The 25679-nt window shown below is 45.3% G+C and overlaps 1 protein-coding gene across 5 annotated transcripts in view; it reads right to left on the bottom strand.

Annotated features, from left to right (window-relative positions):
- The window catches only part of ANO6 (anoctamin 6), a 186101-nt gene extending 162389 nt beyond the window's left edge, over window positions 1-23712 (bottom strand). For 2 of the 5 annotated variants that reach the window (XR_016349966.1, XM_006126490.5), the window contains exon 1: window positions 23097-23709. Coding sequence is in view for 4 of the 5 variants with exons in the window: in XM_006126490.5 (XP_006126552.2) it covers window positions 23097-23166 (70 nt within the window). In the remaining variant the exon portion in view is untranslated. Of the gene's footprint in view, window positions 1-23096 lie in introns of all 5 variants that reach the window. The other 3 variants (XM_006126492.5, XM_089779468.1, XM_075930414.2) reach the window with 2 other exon arrangements.
- Window positions 23713-25679: the final 1967 nt, after the last annotated feature.

Raw genomic sequence — 25679 nt, 5'->3', positions numbered from 1 at the left:
ATCAGTGCCAAAATCCTGAGACACGCTCTGGTTTTACTCAGACACACTCGAACAGGTGGTTTCCCAGTGTTGTACCACCAAAACTTGAACAAGGGTCTCAATATTTCCACCTCAATCTGTGGTACATGTGATATTTCCTTTGTAAAACACCCTATCGAAAGCCTACCGAGTGCTATGCTTACCTGCATGCCTCCAGCTTCCACTCCAGACACACCACACGATCCATTGTCTACAGTTAAGCACTGAGGTACAACTGCTTATGCTCCAACCCCTCAGACAGAGACCTACACCTACAAGATCTTCAACAAGCATTCTGGAAACTACGATACACACACAAGGAAGTGAGAAGACAGATTAACAGAGCCAGATATGTACCTAGAAGCCTTCTGCTACGGGACAAGCCCAAGAAAGAAACCAACAGAACACCACTGGCCATCACCTACAGTCCTCAGCTAAAACCCCTCCAGCGCATCATCTATGATCTACAACCCATCCTGGACAATGATCCCTCACTTTCACAGGCCTTGGGAGGCAGGCCAGTCCTTGCCCACAGAAAACCCGCCAACTTGAAGAATATTCTCACCAGCAACTATACGCCGCACCACAGTAACTCTAACTCAGGAACCAATCTATGCAACAAACCTTGGTGCCAACTCTGCCCACATATATACACCAGCAACACCATCACAGGACCTAACCAGATCAGCCACACCCTCACTGGTTCATTCTCCTGCACATCTACCAACGTAATATGCGCCATCATGTGCCAACAATGCTCCTCTGCTATATACATCGGCCAAATTGGACAGTCCCTACATAAAAGAATAAAAGGACACAAATCAGATATTAGGAATGGCAATATACAAAAACCTGTAGGGGAACACTTCAATCTCCCTGGACACACAATTGCAGATCTAAAGGTAGCCATCCTGCAGCAAAAAAACTTCAAGACCAGACTTCAAAGAGAAACCGCTGAGCTACAGTTCATCTTCAAGTTTGACACCATCAACTCAGGATTAAACAAAGACTGTGAATGGCTCGCTAACTACAAAAGCAGCTTTTCCTCTCTTGGTGTTCACACCTCCAGATCACCTACAAGAAGTGGGCCTCATCCTCCCTGATTGGATTCACCTCTTTATCTGTAGCCTGATTCTGGCCTGCATATTTATACCTGCCTCTGGAAAGTTCCACTACATGCATCTGACGAAGTGGGTCTTTGCCCACGAAAGCTTATGCTCCAACACTTCTGTTAGTCTATAAGGTGCCACAGGACTCCTCGCCGATTTAACAACTATGCTTCCTTCCTCGTAAGGCTTCTCTAGATGGAGCCTTTTCTTTGCAGCCTCTCCCTGCAGTGCTCAGGACTGAAAGAAAGCACAGATCCCTGAAGCAAGATTGATTGAGGGATTGATTGTCCTGTGGCTTCTTACAGGGCTCAAAGTCTGGTTCTATTAACAAGGGATTCCCCTCAAGCCACGTCCAGTTCACTAGTGAGCTCTTCCTGTGACAGGACTAAGGAGAAATGGGGCGAGGTCCTTGAAATTTGACAATGTTCATTTGTATCTTGATCCTTTCACTGGCTTCACAGAATAGCAATAACACTGACTACCCAAACTGTCATACATTTAACCCATATTTATCCATCCTTTGGCAAGAGCTCTTTTCAACTAGTGTTTGTATAGAATAATAGCTGCCTGCAGAATTTTAATGCAAAGAAAACGGTGCAGTGGGAGTTTGTTCTGAATTAAGTGCTGTATTATGTAAATATTTAAGGTCCCATGGTGAATCATATTTTAAAAAATCCTGCCAAACTTGATTGACCAGATTAACATAGCAGGGGGTGAGGGTGGGGGAAAATCTCTCTATAAGAAATTGAAAGGAACAGAAACTGTAATCTCACAAGTGGTGGCAGTCACTACAAACCTTGGCTTTTCAGTTATTTAAAAAAAGAATAGTAATTAGTGGATTTAATGTAAATGCCAAATGGAGGGGTTTGTTCTTATTCAGCCTTCCTACAATATTTTGAAAGAAAGAGAGCTGCAATTTCAACCACATGAGGCATGAAATCAATTAAAGAACATTTATGCTTCAGCACACTTGTAACTACACTGTTTAAAGTTAAGTCAATTTATACTTTAATGAATTTTTGTTAATTTCCCAATCTGGATGTGTAATACCTAAAGATATGAACATACAGCATAAGCTTGTCTCTCTAAATTATGTAGTCTCTCTCTGTTTTCCTGATAAAAGGCCAATTTAGTGGGTTTGAATTTTACTCCTCTACAAACATGACATGCAAATTTAGCTAATATATTTACTACCACAGAAAAAACAACTAACCTCTGGCCTTTACATGACCCTCTTTTGATTACATAGTATAATGCACTTTTAACAGCTTCATTGCTGCACAAAGGCAGTAGTGCATACAGTTGCCAGATGGTTTCACAAAAAATACCGAACCCCTCCCCCCCAAAAAAAAACCAGAGAAAAAAATTCTGTCGAGAGAGAAAAAAGGGGGGGGAGGGGGGAAACAAGGGCCAAAATGAAGTCGTAGCTCTCCCCTCCCTCTGCCCATTATTTTCTGCATTTTTTTTACTGGATGGAAGGCGCAAATACTGGGCTGTCCGATTCAATACCGGACACCTGGCATCCCTAGTAGTGAAGTAAATAGGATATTTATATCAATACGTTTGAGAGCATCGACAGCAGTATAAAGGAGAAATTTACCTGTTGTGCTCTTGATTGTAGGACATAGTATTGCTGAAGGTACACATGGGATACAAGCATGGCTGTTGATCCACATGTGTGGCACTCCATCTACACAATGGGGAGAAGGGCAGCTGCCTCTCCAGCACCATTGATGCTATTATTTTGGGCTCTGAGGATGAGGGGTGTTCTTTGAGCCCTGGAATGAATCCTTGCGCCATTGACATTAATGAGAGTTTTGTAATTGACTTGAGTGGAACCAAGACTTCACTCCTGAACTCCACATGGCAAGCAAGGAGATATATTGTTCTCTCCACCAGCTGTCCAGTGCTCAGGACTGAAAAAAAACCACAGCTCAATGCTATACTATCTTAGCAAACAGAAATATTGCAGTGTTCAGATAATTCTCCGAGACAATGCCAAAATTCCTATCCTGTAGTGCAGCAGAATCACATGAAAATGAGAGATGCTTGGGTAAAGCCAACCCCACCGCTCGCTGCATCTCCTGCTTTTCTTTGTCCCCAGGCCTGATGTGCTGCTTGGAGAAGTCACTGTACCGCGGCAGCAGTTACAGGCAGTCCCCGACTTACGCGGATCCGACTTACGTTGGATCCGCACTTACGAACGGGGCTCTCTCGCCCCGGAGCTCACAGGCAGCGATCAGCCACCTCGAGCTCCGGGGCGAGAAAAGCTGTTCCCGGTGCCCCTGGTCTGCTGGGGACTGTCTCTAGCAGACCAGGGGCATCTGGAGCAAACCCGCCGCTGCTGCGGGTTTGCTCGCGGTGCCTCTGGTCTGCTGGGGACCGTCTCCAGCAGACCAGAGACACTGCTAGCAAACCTGCAGCAGCAGGGGGGGGGGGGGGGGGAGAGGGGGGTCCCGCGCTTCTGAGGCTTTGCCAGAGCAAAGCCTCAGAAGCGGGGGACCCCACCGCTGCTGCGGGCTTGCTCACGGTGCCTCTGGTCTGCTGGAGACCGTCTCCAGCAGACCAGGGACACCGGGAGCAAAGCGGTCTGGCCACAGCAAAGCCTCAGAGGCGAAGCACCCCCCCGCTGCCGCTTTGCTCCCTGTGTCCCTGGTCTGCTGGGGGGGGGGGCGCAGCTAGTGTGCCTCCCCCAGCAGACCAGGCTTTTGTTGTGGACCCTGGGGCAGAGCAGCTGGGGCGCTGCCGGTTGGTCCCGCAGCGCCGCTCTGGGCACTACTGGACCAACCCGGCAGCACCCCAAGTGCTCTGCCCCAGGCGTCCTGATTCAGCCACTGCTGGTCAGTTTCAGCAGCTGCTCTGCCCCAGACGTCCCCAAGTCAGCCGTTGCTGAAACTGATCAGCGCTGACTACAGGAAGCCCGAGCCACAGTTGCTCTGCCCCGGGCTTCCTGGAATCAGCTGCTGATCAGTTTCAGCAGCAGCTGACTTGGGGTTCTTAAGTTGAATCTGTATGTAAGTCAGAACTGGCGGTCAGTTTCAGCAGCGGCTGAATCTGGACGCCAGTTCCGACTTACATATAGATTCAACTTAAGAACAAACCTACAGTCCCTATCTTGTACGTAACCCGGGGACTGCCTGTACTCAATGGACCGTGAGGTGCTGCCCCTACCATGGTCTGCTGCCCCTGTGGACCCCCCCCCGAACAGGTTGCCCTCAGGACGCAGGAGCAGTGTGGGGTTCTGGCCCATGAGCCACCTGCCCCAGTGGGCACAGGCCTGTATGGTATGACTGCTGCCGCCAGCTCCCCACCACACCTGCCAACCACTTGCTGGGGAGGCGCTGAGCGCTACCCTGAGCTCCCAGCAATGGCAGCACAAGGGGAGGGGCCCCAGCCATGCTCATCACTTCTCACTCATTCTGGTGTTTCTAGAAACTTCGCAAATCTTCTCAAATGTTCTCTGTGACAGACAGCGTGATGGACACCTCTCCTTTTATAATAGTATAGATTTCTTTAAAAAGAGATTGTTACTTTTTTTCTGTTCAATTTTTTAGTAAATTTATCTCTTAACTCTAAGTTTCATCTCTTTTCTGTAAGGTTTACTGAGAAGCAATCCTATTCCAGGCTCACGCTATTTATTTGGCTCATCTTGGTTCAGTCTCTCAACATTCGCTCAGTTATGTCAATTTTGAGGACTATATTTTATTTGGCAATTGTCTCTTTTTTTGGTTTTATGAGAAGCAATCCTGTTCCAGGCACATCCCTTTTTCCTTGCACAACCAAAACCATTGCTTTAAATTATGATAAGAGGAAGCTGCATACCAAATGTAATGGCCCTATCTCTTACCATTTAGGAGGAAACAAAAGGAAAAACTATGTAGCACTTTAAAGACTAACAAGATGATTTAACAGGTAATGAGCTTTCATTGGCCATACCCACTTCCTCAGATCATATTCTGAAAGGGTATGTCTAAACTAGCCCCCTCGTTCGGACTAGGGAGGCTAATGTAGGCATTCGAAATTGCAAATCAAGCCCAGGATTTAAATATCCCGCACTTGATTTGCATCTTCCTGGCCGGTCGCCATTTTTGAAATTTACAAGTCCGGACTAACTGCCCGCATCTACACACGGCAGGGACTCGGTAGTTCGAAATAAAGCCCTAAATCGAACTACCTGTTATTCCTCCTGGAATGAGGTTTAACAGGTAGTTCGATTTAGGGCTTTATTTCGAACTACCGGGTACCTGCCGTGTGTAGACGCAGGCAATTAGTCCGGACTTGTAAATTTCAAAAAATGGGACCAGCCGGGAAGATACAAATCAAGCACAGGATATTTAAATCCCGGGCTTGATTTGCAATTTTGAATGCCTACATTAGCCTCCCTAGTTCGAACTAGGGGGCTAGTGTAGACATACCCAAAGAGAATGGGCATGACCATATATGCCAAAGGAATACAATGAAAAAAGTGAACACATTATTAAACTGACAAATCAGATTTAGAACAGAAGGTGGGGTGAGGGAGAGAGAGGGAGGGAATTGCTGTTTAAAAGTCAATGAATGGCTAATCGGGGTGATAAGTGGGGAAGCTGTCTTTATAATGTGTAAGGTAATTAGCATACTTGTTAAGGCCCATTCATAAAATGTCAAATTTAAGCATGAATGAAAGTTCTGAAGTTTCTCTTTGTAATCTGGTGTTAAAGTCTCTTTGAAGTAAGATACATGTAGTAAGGTTGTTAAGACTATGTCCAGGTAGGTGGAAATGCAAACTGACAGGTTTTTCCTTGTGAAGATGTCTGATTTGTGGGCATTAATTCTTTGGTGAAGTATCTGAGAAGTCTGTCCAATATACATAGCAGGAGAACACTGTTGGCAAATGATGGCATAAATTATATTTCTGGACGAACAGGAATATGTGTCTTTGATCATATAACTGACATGGTTAGGTCCAGTGATGGTGTCACCAGAGTAAATATGTGGACAAAGATGGTAACGGGGTTTGTTGCAAGAGAAAGTTCCAGGGTTGGTATTAATGTGGCATGTCCTGTGGACATTTAAGAGGAGTTCTTGATCAGACAGACAAATAGACAAAGTCTTTAAAATATATAGAAGATTAATTGATCCATGTAGACCTCTCCTTTGTAACACAGACAGGCAGAATTGAACCTAGGACCTCTGGAGCTTAGTGCCTGAGCCTCTACCACTTGAGCTAAAAGTCAGTTGGCTCTAAGCTAAGGCTGTAGATCAGACTCATTCTTCTCTCTGTATGAGGTCTCAGTACACCACACCACACCCAGCTGGTGTGGGTTACACCAGCACACACTAATTGTTTCCCAGCTAGATTGAAACAGCACATTAAAGTGTCCTAAGGAACCATCAGTGCTTACCAACAGGGCCTATACGAACCAATTAACGCACAACATTACCCTGCTGTTTACACAAACTCTTATGTTAACTAGTAAACAGAAAGTATATTTAGTGACTTATGTTTGAAAGAGGACACAGACCACCCACACAAATCGTTAAAAGCACAACCATAAGATGTTCAGGAGGAGAAATTCCTTTCCTTTTTCATATGGTCTATAATACTGTAAATAAAATACACCAGCGTGCCATTACTATCTGCAACAGACATCCAAAAGGAACACAAACCTCACCTTCCTCAAACTTGTACTCAAGTGCAAAACCTTAAGCTTGATCTCATATGTTTATATATTAGTTAAATCAACTGATCAGAACACTGATTGTCACACTGTCCATTCACCCGGGCAAGTTCTTTTAATTCTACACTGCTGAGTGCTGAATTTGGAAGCAAACCTGGCACAAAATAAGGATAGCAGGTATGAGTGATCTGACGGGAATTACCATAGGAACTGTTTCTCACTTGAGGCCCATTAAATGCTTGTAGGTCAAGAATCTGTTAAATAACATGCCTATACTATGATTAACACTTGAGTTGTTACAAAGGATGATGCCAAAGACACATACTGAAGCGATGACTACAGCATAGAAAATGAAGTTCTGTTTTTCATTACTCTAGTTTACAAAGCTCAGCAACTGCACTGAACCTTCCACAATTCTTCTGTTCTGACTCTTGCACTCCCAGTACAAAACCAACAAACATAAACCCTCTGTGCTTCGTCTTTACGGTCACATGCTATTAAATTTATATCTTGTTAAAATACATACCTGCAGAGTCTTTATAGTCTCAATGACTTCTACATGGTTTTGAATTTTTTTTCTTATATCAAGTACAGGATACTTAATTTCTTTAGCTTACACTTAACTATTTCATGGTGAAATAAACTACCCTTTTCCTGACCTGCTTCTGCTAAGCCAGGCTAACATAATGTTGCTTTTTTGCCCCTCCCTGCAATTGAACACAAAGTTATCTCACACTGTTAAATCCCAAAAACCAAAGCAAAATCCTTCCGGTTGTCTGTGCAAAGGAAAAATAGGAAATCAGTACAAGGCCAGTTCCATTTGCTGTAGGTAAATGCTCTTACACATCGTTGAAGGGTTAGCTGTTTTTAAATGCAGTAATAGAAGCCTCAAATTTGGCATCAGCTACCCTCTGTGGTTTGGCGCCTGTTGAGTAGCAAACCAGACCATCTGAATCCACAGCATCCAAGCCATCATTTTCTATGAAATTACAAGGCCTGGGTGCCAACAAATGCTAGGATGAAGAGGTTTAAAGGATATGGTAAGATGTACTTTAACAAGAATGGTGTTCTTAAAAAAAACCACATTTGTATTTTGTCTTTCACATACCTGACTATTCCATGCATGTATCAGCAAATCTTTTTGATAATCTATAGCTGTAACTTTTAAAAGATCCACTGGTGTTTAGTCAGCCTCTTGTCATCTGTATATTTATTCTATTCAAATTCCAAAAAATTGTCACCGCACATTATAAAATGTACTTCATCCTTATTTAAGGCTATCATTTTTTCACTGAATGGACTTCCTGTACTTTATTTCTCCATGCCACTGAGGTTGGGGGATCTGTTCTTTTCCAAAACCAAGCTATCACACATCTGGTAATTGTGTTATCAATAGATCCTTCCCCAAGCCAATAATCTCCACTGGACTGTTTAGTAATAAAGTAGTGGTTCTCAAACTTTTTGGCCCATGGACCACCTGGCTCCATGCAAACCTTTCCGCGGACCACCAGTTGCTAATGGAAACTCACCACTAATTACATAATTATGCCCGAGTCAGTATGCAAATGCTGCAGCTAGGGAGAATGGTTTAATCTAAATTATTAAACAGATGAACTAACATGAGAAAATTAAAATGCTTTATCAAACTTCATTTTAAATCAAGTAAAATATTAATTTAATGTCTGAAACCTTTTGTGTTAATGTTTTCTTTATTTATGGTGGGGTGGGGAACCTTTTATGGGTTGGGGGCCACTGATCCACAGAAAAATCAGCTGGAGACCACAAGTGAAAAGCAAAAAACACTCCTCCAAAACCCCCCAACCTCACTCATATGCCCCCCAACTGAGATACCTCACACCTCTGGTGCTCCGGCCCCATGGGATGAGGGGAAATGTCAGGGAGGACTGAGGTTCAGGGCTTCCCATAGGCCAGATTTACTTTTCAGAGATTCCAGAGTTCGTGGATTTTGTGGACCCCCTTAGGCTCGGGGGGGGGGGGGGGGAGGGAGCAAAAATGACAGGTTCAGTGTGTGGGACAAGGCTGCCAGCAAGTGGGATAGGAATGAGGGTGGAGGATCTGGGCAGGAGGTGGGGTGCAGGATGTAAGGATATTTTTATGTTTAGTTTCAACTCCCTCTTACCTCCCAACCAAAACTATTACACCAGTGGTCCCCAACGTTTTGGGGATGCCGGACGCCTGGGGGCGGGGCCGCTCACGCGCTGCGCATATGGGGACGGGGCCACTAACAAGCCACGTGACTGGGGGCGGGGCCAAGCATGCGCCACACACCCAAGGTCAGCACCGGCATGTGTTGCGATCCCGGGCAGGGGCTGCCCAGGTTCCACGCGGCACCCCTGGGGCCGGGGCCGGGGCCAAGGCTGGCGCCAGGGCCGGCAAGCGCATGTGCAGGGGCCGGGGCCGGGGCCAGGGCACGCGCTGCGCACCCGGGGGCGGGGGTCAGGGTCGGCACCGGCACGCGCGGCGCACCCGGGGCCGGCCATGCGCCCGGGGCTGGCACCTGCCGCACTCCCGGAGGTGGGGCCAGCCCAGATTTCTCCGCGGGCGCATGTAAAGGGCCCGGCGGGCGCCATGGCGCCCACGGGCACCGGGTTGGGGACCACGGTATTACACAATTCAACCCAAATTTGGCCAACAGTTTCTGGTCCTGAAAAAATGCATTTTTTGATGAAAAGCCATCTGTCAATGTAACAGAGTGCCCTGTCTCTCAAAAGGCTGGAGTGCCTGGGGCTAGTTAACCATGATAATGAATGAGGCATTACTGGGAAAGATCCAGGGTATGTCTTATACTACATTAGTTTCACTGACAAAACTTTGTAAACACAAAGAAATCAACAAAAACAAAGTAACCAAAGCATGTTCACATTTGCTCCTGCTGTTGACAGATCTTGTCCACATTAAAAACTCCATCATTGACAGCATGAAGAATACTTTGTAGGTATGTATCCCACAGTGCTTGGCAACAGCACCTGTCACCAGGTGTTGTGGGAACGCAGAATGGAATGGGTTGCATCTTGGGACTGTGCAAAATGTCTGATCAGGCACCACTTTGTGTCCCAGCGCTTAAGTGGTTTCTGGCTTCCTTTTGCGCCATTTTTCCAACTGCCATTTTTTGCTGTGCACTCCGGCATCTACAGTGAGAAGGTATGGATCCCGCACTTCTCTCATATGCTCTGTTATGAGCTGTGAGGCTATCACACATGGTAGTGCAGATAATCAGGAAGTTACTGACAAGGAAGACTCACAGGCACTCGACATTCTGCATGATATGGACAGCAGCAACTTATTGTTGCTTTTGGCACTCACAGAGCAATTGCACAGGGTAGACTGTCACTTTTGGGGTAGGGAAACCAACACTGATTGGTGGGATCACATCCTCATGCAAATATGAACGAAGAGAAATGGCTACAGAACTTCAGGATGCATAAAGCAACCTTTCTGAAGCTGTGCCCGAAGCTGGTCCTCAAGAACACCCAAATGAGAGCTGCCCTCTTGGTAGGGCAGTGTGTGGGAATTGCTGTGTGGAAGCTGGCGACCCCAGATTGCTACCGGTCAGTTGCAAATCAATCTGTAGTGGGAAAGTCACTCATTGGAGCTACACTACTGCAAGTGTGCAGGGCAATAAGTCACATCCTGCTATAGAGAACCATGACTGAGAAATGTGCATAAAATAGTGGATGGCTTTGCAGAGATGGGCTTTCCTACCTGTGGGGAAGGGGCAACAAATGGTACACATAGTAAAGTTTTAGCACTAGGCCACCTTGCAACAGAGTACATCAGCAGGAAGAGATACTTTTTGATGGTGTTTCAGGTGTTTGTGGATCACCGTGGGGATTTCACAGACAACATAGAATGATCTGGAAAGGTGCATGCATTTTCTGGAGCACTGGCCTGTACAGAAAGCTGCAGACAAGAATTTCTTTCCAGACACAAGATTACAGAGGAGGATGTGAAAATACTCATAATAATTCTGCGAGACCTGACTTGTCCCCTTACAGCCTTGGCTCATGAAACCTTACACAGGGCACCTGGACATCAGAAAGGGGTGTTTTAACAACAGGCTAAACAGGTGCTGCATGGTGGTGGCCTATGCCTTTGGCAGACTGAAGGGGAGATGGGAGATGGAAGTGTCTCTAGGGCAGGCTAGACCTTATGGAGGATAATATCCCCCCATGGTTATAGCCACTTGCTGCACTTGGCATAATTTGTGTGACTTTAAGGGTGAAATGTTTGCTCAGGGGTAGAGCACTGAGACACAGTGGTTGGCTGCAGAGTTTGAGCAGTAAGATACAGGGCTGTCACAGGAGCCAAGAGGGTCACTATTAACATCAGGAAGGCTTTCAGGAAACATTTTAACAATGAGGGGCACTAACATATTTCTGTTTTCAAGTTGCTTCCCTGCTGCATGCCATGTAACACATATCCATGCAAGAAAAAGCTTGAACAGCCTGTACCTTAGAGCAAACTGATTGCTATGTGAATCTGTGGAACACAAAATAAAAACATTGTACTGTTATAAAACTTGACCTTTATGGATCATGGTAAGGCACGATGACACATACCAAAGCACATATTTGCTATTAAGGAAAGGTCTTGGAAAGGATAAAACCTCACAGTTGCGTATAGGTCCAGCTATCATTGTCAAAGTTGTGAGAAGGGGGTGGAATGTATGAGAAACTGAAGACTCCCAGAGAGTGAAAAGGAATGTGTGAGCACTGCTGAACAATGAATTGTACATGTGCTTCAGAGGAGGTTGACCCCAGATCTGCTCACTCTAAAGCTTTATTAAAAAAATTAAGATTCTCCGTTTGCAGTGGTGTCCCAAGCAAATACTTGATTCTCTTTCTGTCTTGACTTTCCATTTCCCAGCACTTATCCTCTGCGGAGGAGTGTCGTACCACCTCCCTAACCATATCTTCTCTGGTGCATCTTGGCCTCTTTCTTATCTACCAGAGCCATTTTGCTGATGTGCATGTGTCAAACCTCAAAGCACAATGCACAGAAGAGGTATTGTTAAATTCCAGCTTAACATTGAAACATTTCACTTACAAACACCTTTTGCAACATACCAATCACTTTCTCACTGACCCTTAAGAGGCACAGCTCTCTGCAAGCACTATAAGCATGCTGAAGCAAAATGCAGGACAATGTAGCACTTTAAAGACTACCATCTTTTTAGTCTTTAAAGTGCTACATTGTCCTGCATTTTGCTTCAGCTACCCCAGACTAACACGCTACATTTCTATCACTATAAGCATGGTGAGTGTTGGGGTAGGTGGTGTATATGTATCTTCTTTTGTTCATGTACAATCCTTGCAGGGCTTGTGGTGCAGTTGCAGAGAATTCATTCTAAAATTATCCCACACTTCTCCCCAGGCAGGTATCACTCTAGCAGACATCTCACAACTGAGGGCAAGAAGAGAAACCGGGGCTCAACTACTGGATGCTTGTGGCTTTTTCCCTGCTTCATGTGCTGCTCTGGTGCCGGCACAAGTGACTGCAGAATGATGCGGGACAGGGTAGAGGCTAAAACCTCGCTTTAAGTCCAAGATACATTCCAAAAAACCTAGATGTATGGCAAAACAACCTGAAAGCGGGGAATTTTATTCCCGCAGCTGACTTCCATTTGTGCAAATTGGTGGGGCTTTTTGCATGACTTAAGAGCGGGAAATGGGAGTACTTATAATGCATCAGTTCCTACAAGCGCCAATGACATTAGCGTAGGACAGATGTATACCAGGGCGACTTATAGCGGGAACACCCTGTAATATAATGGGGAAGGAACAAAACTGCACTGCCATAGAACCTGAGGCAGAGGATTAACGAGAACCTCCAGAAAATTTTCCAGAATACTTCTCTGGAGGATTCCATTGAGAGCTCAGAGTGCACCGACACCCTGCTTCGCCATACTGATTAGCTACATGGGGCTCCGTGCAACTCACAGAAACACAACCAAACTTCCACTTTTAAATACATTACACCCACCTCTTCACACCACAGCCACTTACCCTGCATCTCATCTCCTGCTCCCTGGAGAAGAGGTGCTGAGACTAGCTATGCACCTCAGGAGTGGAGAATAGTTCCTGGCTTCCTGCCTCACCGGGTGACCCCGTTGGGAGTCCCACATCCTCATCTAGTTCATCTTCTTCATCTATTATTTCATCCTCTGAATTAGACCCTCTTTCTGCTGCCTCTGTGCCCGCCAAAGCATCCACTGAGCTTTTGGCAGTGGAGGTGGAGTCACCACCAAGGATAATGTCCAGCTTCTTATAAAAATGGCAGGTCTTAGGTGCGGCCCCAGTGCAAGTTTTCTCCCTCGCTCTATGGTAGCCTGCTTTAGCTCTTTTATCTTCACTCTGCACTGCAGCAGGTTCCACTCTCAGCCCTTTTCACACAAGCACTGAGAAATTTGCCCATTCGTGTTCCAATTCCCATTGGTCACTCACAGCTTGGACTGAACATTCCTCTCTGCACACACTGATCAGATCCAATAGCTCCGCAGTGGTCCAAGTGGGAGAGCACTTGACTTACAATGACAGAAAAATCTCTGCTGCCTCGGGCATATTCAGCAGTAAATTCCAAGAGATATTTTGTCTTAATAACCCCCCCCCATGGGTAATATTAATAGTTAAATCTTTAAGGAAGCCACTGTGATATAGAATTCTGTAAACGTCACAGGCACATAAGAAAAACATGAAATAATCCCTAGAAAGTCTGCGAACAACAGAAATTAGTTGAATGGTAAACAATGACAGATCCGTTCTAAAGAGTGATCTAGATTTTATGGTAAATTGGGCTCATTTGAACATTATGCATTTTAATACTGCTGCATGCAAAGTGATAGACACAGGACCCGAGAAAATAGTGTCATTTGCAGGATCAGGGAGTGTCTTTTGGAGACCCAAGGCTTAGAGGATAACCAGATGACCATGAGTATGACATATAGCTAAGAGAGCAAATGCTATTCTTGGATATTTAAGGAGATGTTATTTTAAGTGAACACAGTATTAGCAAGATCATTACTGGAATGTAGTATTCAATTTTGGTGTCTTACTTTAAAAAGAATATTAAGAAACAGGAAAAGCTTCAGAAAAGGCCTAAAAGAATGATTTTTGAGGTTTGAAACATCTCGGGGGGGGGGGGGGGGGGGAGAGTAACGAAACCTGATCCATTGAATTTTTCCAAGAGATGGCTGAGAGGTGATTCATCATTGTAAGTATACATGAAGAAATGATATTTAATATAGAGCTATGATCTGGCAGACAGTCAAATAACAGGATTCAATTATTGGAAGATGAAGCTAGACAAATTTAGACTGGAAATGTGGTGTACATTTTTAACAGTGAGGTTTACTATTGGAATAATTTATCTCAGGAAATGCTGGATTTTCCATCATTGAAAGACTTTAAATTAAGACTTCAGATATGCTACAAATCAAAGGAAGTTAAGGGCTCAATGCAGAAGCTTCCTAGTGAAATTCCATGGCATGTGTAAGACAGGTGAACTGAGCAGATGATTATAATGGCCTTAACATCTACAAAGATATGTGAACTTTTTAAAAATTTCAATTAATAATTATAAAATACAAATTATTTAGCATGCTGATCTGTACTGTGGGTTTAAAGAGATTGCAGATCTGTCAAAATCCTTCCCACTCTTTCACTTTTTTAAATGGAAGAATTTTAAAGAATCACACTTATGATTTTACTGTCTCCCAGCAGTGTTTTCCCTGAGGATCAACACTCAATGAAACTGGGACTAGTCAGCATCTAATTACTAGCATATATATGATTCACTGCCAAGACCAGATAAGCATTAGAGTTGCCGTCCAGAATTTGAGCTTTCTGTTTGGGAAATAAATTGAGACAATATAAATGAGAAAATAGAAATGTCCGGTATTTTTTAAATAAGATGTACTGTAATGTCGATTGTGATGTAATGTCGATCGTGTCCGGTATTTTTGTTAAAACCATCTGGCAACCCTGATAAGCATTCTAAATCCATCATAGACACAACATACAACCTTTGCCATATAATAAATGTATAATATAAAAGCCTTGTATTAATTGGGCTAACTATTTCATGGCTACTAAGTCTTCCTGCCTATCTTAAGGTTTTATACTGCTGTCCCTCTTCATGATATCGGAGGGCCATTCATGAGACATACGTTGCGAATAGAGAGTCCTTAATGGATTTCATAGAATATGTTCTGTGCAGAATAGGAATTATTTTGTTGGCTGATTTTTGGTTTGGTTAGCTTGTTGAATTTCTTTGTTTTTAGTTTTTCTATTGGTACTGGGGCGATGGAGCTGCTAACATCAGAGATGGAATGGCATTCTGCAGGAAAGGTGGAAAGGCTCCATCATTTACTTTCTGTTTCTTAAATATTCTGACATCCTCTGAAAGTTGTAAATTACTATTATAAGGCAGTAGTTGTGTTGTAGTTACATATATACATATTCCCACCCATATATATTTTAGAAGATTTGTGGAAAAAATAATAAAGACTATTTTAAAAAAATAGTGCAGTAGCATCCATACGTGGGATTTCAGGCACTATCACACACAAGTCCATATTTTGTTGCTGGGATGCTGCATAGTAATGTTGTAAGTAAAATGGGGACAGAGTGAGGGTATGTCTACATTGCCCATGTTACAGTAATGCCACTGCAATACTGTGGTGTAGGCAGCGTAGTCACTTTTTAGTGCCAGGGGAGTGATCTCCCTACGATTAAAAAAAGCCAACCCTGAAAAAGCAGGTGTAGCTTTATCTTGGGGAGCACATAAAGCACTCTCCACACTGGCATTTTTCAGCTCAGTTATTAGCACTCAGTGGGATTTTGTTTTACACCCTTGGACAACTGAAGTTTGAGGGCTGAAAGTTGCAATGTAGACACAGCCTGAGAGCGGAAGATGGCAGAAGGAAGAGGGGAAGAAAAGAGGCATGTAAACCAAAGGGTAAATATCTATACAGGAGGAGGAGCAGACAGAGAACTTGAGCCATAATTAACAACTTGATGGTTATTACAGGGATGATGATTACTGTTCTGTGTTTGTACATCAGCTAGCACAAGGGAGTCCTGGTCGATGAGTAGGGCGGAGAGCCCAGGCTGGACAATGGCAGTGGAACCAGAATTTGGCACCCCTGCCGGGGGTAGAAGCCCTGCTAAGGCATCAGCAGTTGGGCCGGCATCCAGATCAGCAGCAGCAGGTCAGGCAGCCCTGGTGGGGCTGGGAGCCGCCAGTGGGACCAGTGGTTGGCTATCCAGCCAGACTGGCAGCAGTGATCCCAGCCAGGCCAGAGTTGTGGAGTGCCAGTGTTGATCACCCCTGAGCCGGTAAACTCTCATTCATGACTGGTCAGGTCCTGAGGATGCCAGACAAGGGAGGTCCAATCTGCATATGAAAAAAAATGAAACCCAACTCCTATTTGTCTTCATATGCAAAAGAGGCAGCACAGTGCAAAACACTGAGAATGAAACTCATGAGTTCTAAATGCACCTCTGCCATTTATGTGGCACCAGGTAAGGCCCTTCATCCCTCTACTCCTTAGGGTAGGTCTATCCTACAGTATGCAAATTCAATCTAAACTAGCCTAAAATATGTTTTTCAGACTAAGTCCATGTCAACATTTCTGTCAATCTTTTGACACATTTAGGAGAGAAACTACCTGTGGAAACAGCAACAAAACTATTATTGTCATACTGAACTGTTCCTGCATTATTCCAGAGTCTTGCTCTCCCAAATATTAAAGGAATACCAAAGCTGCAATATAAATGTATTATTAAAGATGAAAGCAATTTCTGTCTCTGCAGTGCAAAAAAAGATTTTTCTTCTATTTGATTTTTTTTTCCGGAGCTGTTGTCATTGGTTTGTGCCAGTCAGCCACTTCATTTAGTATTTCAGCATGAGACTGGAACAGCAATAAATAGAGCAGAGCAAGCGGTATATTAACCCTTCAATGCATATGCTCAGTCTAATATGTTTTGGCTGAACAGCAAATCAAATTGCCCTACTGATCTATCTCAAATTAGTCTGCAGCAGACTTGCAGCCCGTAGTGCGCTTCAGGATGAGATGTACCTTAATTATTTTTTAGTTAGATTACTAAACAGAGAAGCAAAACAGAACTAACAGGAGTGGCACCGAATAAACAATGTTTTGTACTGTAGGGATTCATATCCCATATCTAAATCACCAAGAGAAATATTTCCATCTATATACACATTTTAGAGTGCTTCTGTCTGCCTGTGAGTCTGTCTGCGCATCTGTGAGGTCGTTTGTCCAAGAACTCCTTCTAAACAGTAAGAGCTAGGACCACCAAATTTGGTAGGCAGCTTCCTCTTGCCCTAACTTACAGCAATATCAAAATTTGGTTGTGCCTGGAAAATGGGAAGTGCCAGGAATGGGGCTGTTTTCCATTATATGAAAAGGGAGGGAACAGGGAAAGGGGGAATATGAAAGGGAGAGAGAGAGAAGGGTTGCAATACTGATAGTGGCCACTGGGAACAGCTGCAGCACCAAGAGAACAGCAAGCTGTAGGGCGAGGGCTAAGCCATCTTGCTTGTCTCCAGACTGGGTAAGTAGCCCTCTACCCCTCCCCTCCCAGTCCCAAACCCTGCCAGAGGAGGGAACAACCTCCAGAGCCTCTTTATTCCAGACAGCCTACAGGCTGTGGCAGAGGGGAAGCATTGGACAGGGGACAGCCCCTGGAGCCTGGTGTCTCCCCTCCCCCCTCCCAAGATAGCCTGCAGGCCACAGGGGGACTGCTGGAAGGAGTAGCACCCTGCAGAGCCCTGTTCTCCCAGACAGCCTGCAGGACTCAGGGGGAGCAGCAGCCCCCAAAGTCAACAGACAGCTTGAAGGCTGAGGGGGGGGGGCATAGCTGCAGGAGGAGGAGGCAGATGCATTACTAGGTCACTGAATCTAATACCAGCACCTATTACAAAATAGATTAATTTTAAATCTTCCACAATTGTGTAGCTTGAAGCAAACTATAACAGAAAGTTAGTTATATTTTGGTAGGTCGGGAAATGTCCTGACAATTCACTGGAGAGTTTGGCACGCATGCATATACACACTCACTCATTTACCTTGCTATGGTATCATTCAAGTCTAAGTATTGGAGTGATTTACAAATCATAACGTGTACACAATATTCTACATCGGTAAACGATTTAGAACACAATTTTTTGTGCTCTAAATATACTTAAGTATTGTGAGATGGCAAGAGAAAATGAATGAGAATGGATAGGAAATGGGAAGCTCTGGGTAGCATGAGAAAATAATTACAGCACCCTCTCGGGAGAACAGAATTTAAAGCAAATGTAATGAGGTGAAGAATCATTATAATTATTCTTCTGTATTTGTACTGAAGTAGCAACCAGATGGCCAGTCATAATAGGAACTACACTGTGCTGGATGCTGAACAAAACACAGGAATAAGTTAGTCTTCAAGATCCCCTTTGGATCCTAAGAGAGAAATGGGCAGGAAGCTGCTGAAGATTTTTGATGAATTTAAGAGGCAATACACCATTACTTACATATGAATGCCAAGAACTGTTCAGGATGGAACAGGGAGAACTAACTAGAAACAATGGCTGAAGAGCAAGGAAAAAATTAAGACAGACAACCAACTAGGTGAAATTCAGAATCTTTTTCAAAAAAGAAAAAGGTAGAATCCTCATCAGCATCCAACCTGGCAGCATGAATAGTAACATCCCATGAACAATGCAAAACAGCAACCTGCAAAAGATGTTTCAGTGGTAATAGCAGCACATTTTCAAGATAAGGAAGATGAGAAGAAAGGGTTCAGGTTCAATAATACACCTAGGTTCTTGAAAAGGGGACAAGTGTTTGATTTGAGTCAGAGGGAGATGTGGTGTTGCAGTTTTGGCCTATAAGGCTTTCCTCAGATTGAATATTAATTTTGACTAAGACGAGCCTGAGGTTGTTATGGCAGATTTGGGAGTTGATAAGACTGAGGCAGGCAGAGCTGAACAATGAATTGTGAATATATGCAGAGTAAGGATACCCCAACTAAAATTCAGAAAAGAGATCAGTAAGGAGAGGAGAGGAGAAAGAGGGGTGCTAAAGAATGACTGGTAAAAGGCATTATCACAGGAGACCTATTAATTGCCAATCATACACAAATATACAAGAATAGAGCAAAGCCAAGAAAACAAATACCTGTGACTGCAGCAAACAATCCCAAAAAAGTGACACCAGCACTATGCTGGAATGGCTTTTCCATCTGTGAAAACTGCCTTTAACAATTATTACTCTAGGGAGAACTCTGTGAAATTCAGGAAATCCCTATGCATACACAAAGCAATTTGGATGTAATAGATGGTCTGGCACTAGTAAAAGTACATGACATTTTGCAGAGCTGTCCACAATAAATCATTTAAGGTGGCTTCTAGAGAAAAAATGGTTTTAGGAATTTTAGTTCCTGCATTCCCATTTTACCTCAATTCCCATTCCACCACTTGGGGCCAATAGTCGCTTCAGAAACAAACTCATGTCACAAATATAACTCCCTTTGAAAACAACTTGCCACTAAAATATAGAGATGTCCATGTAATGGAAAAATATCCTTCCAAATTGCTAAAAGCCCAGCCAGAGGGCTAGACCCTGCAGTCCTCACTCAGTCAAAACTCCAATAGACTCAGTGGGAATATTAAATCATCTAAGAATTTCAAGTGGCGGCCTGTTTAATACTAATATATATAGCAGAGACTGCTTTTTTTGGTAAATGCTGGTGCACATTTGTGTGATAAGGTAGGACACAAATATGTGAACTGCTAGCGTCTCAGGTCATCAGTTATATTTTATGGTCCTCTCTCCATAAATATCTCTATAGTTACTATAAAAAAATCTGCAGACATGTTACCTTAATAACCCTGTAACCCCATTGTCCATTTCAGTAAATTTCCAAAATACTCTTGTCACTTCAAACTGATGTATCCTACAAATCCATTACTTGAGCCAGCTGGCTTTGAAAGCTGAACCCAGCCCAGATCCAAAGCTGATATACACCCCTGACCAGAATACAGTTTAACTGTTCTCTAAAGGACAGGATGGAAAGGAAAAGCCATGAAGTGACTATAAAATTCCACTGCTGATCCACCCTTGAATGGGGGAGTGGAGTAAAACTATGTTACTCTGACTCACACAAAGTGGAAAAATGGTTTTGCATTCTTCTCTATAGTACAGGCAGTCCCTGAGTTACGCGGATCCGACTTATGTCGGATCTGCACATACGAACGGGGCTCTCTCACCCCGGAGCTCGCAGGCAGCAGGACCGCCCAGAGCGCAGCGGTCCCGCCACCTCGACCTCCGGGGCGAGAAAAGCTGCTCCGGGTGCCCCATGTCTGCTGGGGACCGTCTCCAGCAGACCAGGGACACCTGGAGCAAAGCCGGGGAGGCCAGAGCAAAGCCTCAGAGGCGCGGCACCCCGCCGCCGCTGCCGCTTTGCTCCCAGTGCCTCTGGTCTGCTGGGGGGAGGGGGGGGGGCGCAGCTAGTAGCCCCGCCCTCCCCCCCAGCAGACCAGGGAGACGTGGAGCAAAGCCCCGGGCCTGTGGTAGAGCAGGTTGGGCGCTGCCGGTTGGTCCCGCAGCACTGCTCCTTGGCGCTACTGGACCAACCCGGCAGCACCCCAGCTGCTCTGCCCCAGGAGTCCAGATTCAACCGCTGCTGATCAGTTTCAGCAGTGGCTGAATCAGGACACCTAGGGCAGAGCAGCTGGGGTGCTGCTGGGTTGGTCCAGTAGCGCCGAGGAGCGGCGGCGCTATTGGATCAACCCAGCAGCACCCCAGCTGCTCTGCCCCAGGCGTCCCCAAGTCAGCCGCTGCTGAAACTGACCAGTGGCTGACTACAGGAAGCCCCTGCCCCGGGCTTCCTGGAATCAGCCGCTGATCAGTTTCAGCAGCAGCTGACTTGGGGATGCCTGGGGTTCTTAAGTTGAATCTGTATGTAAGTCAGAACTGGCGTCCAGATTCAGCCACGGTTGAAACTGATCAGTTTCAGCAGCGGCTGAATCTGGACGCCAGTTCCGACTTACATACAGATTCAACTTAAGAACAAACCTACAGTCCCTATCTTGTACGTAACCCGGGGACTGCCTGTAGTATGCAAATATTTCCTAACCACCTGATTCCATCTGAAAGTGGAAAGATTCTCACTGCTTTCAAGTCTGTGGATCAGAGCCAAAATGTGTACAAATTTGTACTGAGCGCATAATAACCTCCCCCTCCCGCTAACCTAGTAACGCACTTTAGATTTAGTAGCACTTAACAAGCGTTAATGTTACAGACGGTTATGCCTTTATGAGTAACAAACAGCACCAGTACCTACATTTTGTCCATTTTTCTACCAGTACTAAAGTTCAATCCTGATATTATGAAAATATCAATATTGTGCAGGTGGCATCAGAACTACTCAATTGTTTCTGAATATTAGTAAACAGGAATCCTGTTCATTTGTTAAAACTTGAGATATGTAAATCTATTCACTCTCCCTTTGATGAATGGAGGGACTATACTGGATATCCAGTCTCTCCTACCACTGACACAGATAACATATCAGCCGTTTAACAAATAAAATAAACAAGAAAGTAATCACTTGTGTAGAAACAAAAGGGTTCTGGATACCATGGTTATCATCCAAAATCACAGGACCAGATCCTCTTCTGGTGTAAATCAAGGTATCATCACTGAAGAGAATGGAACCATATCAGTTAATAGCATCAGAGGATCTAGCCCAGAGTTTTCTCAACCATTTTTTTTTACAAAGTACCCCTTTTAAAAAAAGTATAATTATCCCCAGTACCTACAGTTTTCAGACACAATTTTTTTTCTACTATTGCAACATATTCGTTTAAACAACTTAATCGTAGCCTGGTGGGCGATAAAATGTTTGGGTATAAAAAGTACAAAAATAATAAAACGCTGTAAAACTTAAAACAAAAATTAAGTTTTCTCCAAATTTCAGTTGTGTTGACGTACCCCTCAGACTTCTCTCGATTACCCCTAAGGATACTAGTACCACTGGCTGAGAAACACTGATCTAGCCCATTACATCTATGATCTGGGAGGAAGACACTTGGACAGAATTCACTCCAATATTAAATGCAAAAGTAACAGTTCTGCCCTTAGCTGCTGATGGTATGAAGACTAGTATATAATGAGCATTAACAGCCTTTAGGCATTTTACTGTCTAGAGTACACACATTCCAGCACAAAGCCTTGGACCAGACAGCTTCCTACTTTGTTGGCTGCCTCCTTCTACTCCCCCCCATTTGTGGCTGTCAAATTAAGGACTATAAACTTGGCAAGACACGTGAGCAAGATGCTTTCTTTTGACCAGTATGCCAATAGCATGGCCCAGTTTGGGAGGATAGGAGTGTGTGTGTGACTGAATTATTTTCATTTTCAAAAGGTACCGACTGCGCCAATCTGAGGCCCATCCTTCCTCCAAAACAAGCTCTGTATGGGATCCTGGCTACATCCTCATTTTACCGCAGTGTTTCCTCTGTGCCATCAAACTCATTTCCTTTTTCCCCCCTCTTCAAAAACTGGCCAGTTTCTGCATAAAGTTTTCTATATATTTATGCACACTAAACTAGCTCTATATAGTCGGGCAAAGATGTGTTCAGATTAACTGCGAAAGGAACCACATGCATCTCTTGTATTGACAAATCCTCTCTCACCATTACCTTGAATTCCAGCCAGACCTTGCACTTGAAACTTGCAGAACAAAAATCGGTCCTAAAACCTAGTAAGTGCCCGTATCAACCAGATCCCTCGCTAGCCCTCACTCCACAGTGACACACTCATTTCCTGGGCAGCTTCATTCATACCAGTAAAATCTCAGTCCAGTTGGGCGTTCCCATGTAAACACCCAAACTCCATCTTCAGGCATCTCTTTGGCCTCGGCTCTTCGCACAGTTAAAAGCAGAAACAATCTGCCCGCGGGCTTGGCTTTCAACCAGCGCTGAACACGCTCGGAGAGAAACTTGCCCAGATGAGCGGCAGGGCGGGCACACGGAGAGTTTTAGTAAGTGAGATCGAAGAGCCTTCCCCCCCCCCCCCGACAATCTCTTCCCCAGGAGGAGACTAGATAATATTCACTTAATCCTCCCCTCCCCGCCCCGCCCCGCCCGCCCTGCGGTGTGGGGCCAGGACTAGCAACCCTCTATCTGTGTCCAGCTGTAGCACTCTCCCTTCTATTTCCAGGGTGCCGGCGGCTACTCATATGCTCCCCAGCCACGCTGGGATCCAACTCTTACTTACCAACCTCCCCATCCTCTTCCTCGTCCTCTTCTTCCATTTCCAGCAGCACGTCCTGGTTCTCCGCTTGCATTCTCCCCGAAGTTTTGCCTCCCCCTCGCTTTGACAGCGACGCGGCCTGGCGCCCGAGTTCGGTCTGGGGCAGAGTCTCGCAGGAAACCTTCGCAGGAGAAGCGAACGCTGAGCCCGGCCCTGCAGCAGCGCTGAGCTCCGCTTCCGACGTCCCGGCCGCGCTGCAGTGAGCTCTGGCTGGGCGGGGCGGGCCGAGGGAGGACGCCTGGGGGAGGCCAAAGGCAATGCACAAAGCCAACGGCGGCAACCTCCACCCTCCTGGCGAGCGTCACTCAAGGCGGGAGACTCTCTCGTTGCCCCGAGAGACAGGACAGCACAAGGGGAAGAGCGCCGGAGTGTGACTGACACCTTCTCCCTCACGGTCCCTGCTAAGGCAGAGCCACGTCCCAGCTGCAGAGCCCGAGCTGCGAGTGCCACTCCTGCAGGGCACGTGGTGTCAGGCAGCCCCGGGTTATCACACCACTGGCTGAGGGAGAAGGGAAGGTCTCCCACTGAGACTCTGGTGGGTCCATTGCCACACTCCTGCCCTTCCCTTGTGTTCTCAGCCCGGACATAGGCAGAAAAGAAGTTAACTAGTACCCACGTAGCATCAGCCAGTGGCAGGCTTCTTACATAGGGGTTGTTTTCAAAGTGGTGTCCAGGACAATGGGTGGGGTGTGTTTTACAGTTTCCGCTTTGAAAAATTAAGTGGCCAGTTTCTAACTAGTGATAGAAATGTAGCCGTGTTAGTCTGGTGTAGCTGAAGCTCATCTAATAAACCATCTTGTTAGTCTTTAAAGTGCTACATAGTCCTGTATTTTGCTTCAGTTTCTAACTAGTAATGAATAGTAATCTGCATAGACATCAAACAAAAAGGCGTGTAATACACATAGCCACATACATGCAGACTCTTGAGCTGTTGCCTCTGAACTGAAGACTGGATTTTATAGACTGGCCTATGCTGAAATTGGTCAGATTCCTGTTAAGTACTTTGGAAGTCAGAATCTGGGTCTTGTGCTAAAAGCTAGATGCTGAAAACAAATCTTTCCACCACAAAGAAGGATTATGGGCTTTGTCTTACTGCATTGTTAGTTCCAGTCAGAACTGAAGTTTTGTCCCAACAAGGAGGCTGTGTCTAGACTGGCATGATTTTACGGAAATACTTTTAACGGAAAGTTTTTCCGTTAGAAGTATTTCCGCAAAAGCGCATCTAGATTGCCACGGATGCTTTTGCACAAAAACTGCTTTCGCACAAAAGCATCTGTGGCCAGTCTAGATGCGATTGGAGCAAGAAAGCCCCGATCGCCATTTTAGCCATCAGGGCTTTTTTGCGCAAAACAGTTCTTCCCTGTCTACACTGGCCCTCTTGCTCAAGTATTCTTGCACAATAGGGCTTTTTCCCGAGCGGGAGCATGAAAGTATTTGTGCAAGATGCACTGATTTTGTACATTACAAAGTCAGTGCTCTTGTGCAAATTCAAGTGGCCAGTGTAGACAGCTGGCAAGTTTTTGCGCAAAAGCAGTTGCTTTTGCGCAAAATCTTGCCAGTCTAGACTCACCCGGAGTGCTTTAGGGCTTCTCTACACTGGAAAGTTTTGTTGCCAAAAGTACCTTTTTGGTGACCAATCCCAGAGAGCATTCATATTGCAATGTGACAAAAATCGTGAAAACCGTTCCTCCCCCTGGCTTTAGCAAAAAGTTTCCACTTCCACGAGGGACTTTTATCTCTCCCAGGGCCAACATGAGTTGAATGCAGTCAGTTCCCCCACACATGGCCTCGCACTTTATTATTGGCCCTGCCTGCCAACATCCTACCTGAGGAGTGTCCCAAAGCTGTGGGCTGCGCATGGCAGCGGTGGCCTCCCTGCTTGGCAGGAACCCCAGGCTGCAGGAGAAGAAGAGAAAGCCCCCCCACCCCCCGCACTGCCAGCCCAGGAGCTCTTTGTGCCACTGGGGGAGCAGTTGCGCAGCCCAGCACAGGCAGGGCCACAGGCCCAGTGTGTAACTGCTGGTAGGCCAGGCCACAGTACCGCATTCGAACTAGGCCCCACAAGTAATCATGCCAGCCAGCCCTGAGCTCGTCCCCTCCCTTCACTGTCAACAATCATGCTACAGTAGGGTTCATTTGAAGAAGTGGGTCATGCCCACGGAAGCGCATGGTACCATGTACATTTTTTGTTAGTCTCGAAGGTGCTACAGAACTATTTGTTGTTTTTAAAGTTTTTTCAGTTACAGACTAACATGGCTACCCCTTTGAGACTTTTACAGTAGGGTTAAGTTCATTGAACTCCAGGATGGTTCCTACAGTGCCTGATTAGCTACTCTGGCCAGTGCTTTGAACTCCGCTGTTCTGCAGCAGGGTAAACAGGTAAACAGAAATGAACCTCTCTCTCCTGAGAGCCCCAGGAACTTTTTAAATCAATTTCCTGATGGCTGTTTCACTGTGTAGTGCTCCTCATGGCATCTTCTCAGGAAAACGGGTGGCTATCACTCAAGACTCTCTCCTGCTTGGAGCACCTGCTTTTGGATCTTATCA

This window comes from Pelodiscus sinensis, chromosome 1 (genome assembly GCF_052426305.1).
Source record: "Pelodiscus sinensis isolate ZL-2025 chromosome 1, ASM5242630v1, whole genome shotgun sequence".
In the NCBI taxonomy this organism is placed as follows: domain Eukaryota; kingdom Metazoa; phylum Chordata; order Testudines; family Trionychidae; genus Pelodiscus; species Pelodiscus sinensis.
Note: the sequence above shows the minus strand (reverse complement) of the source record. Positions and strands in the feature narration are given on the sequence as shown.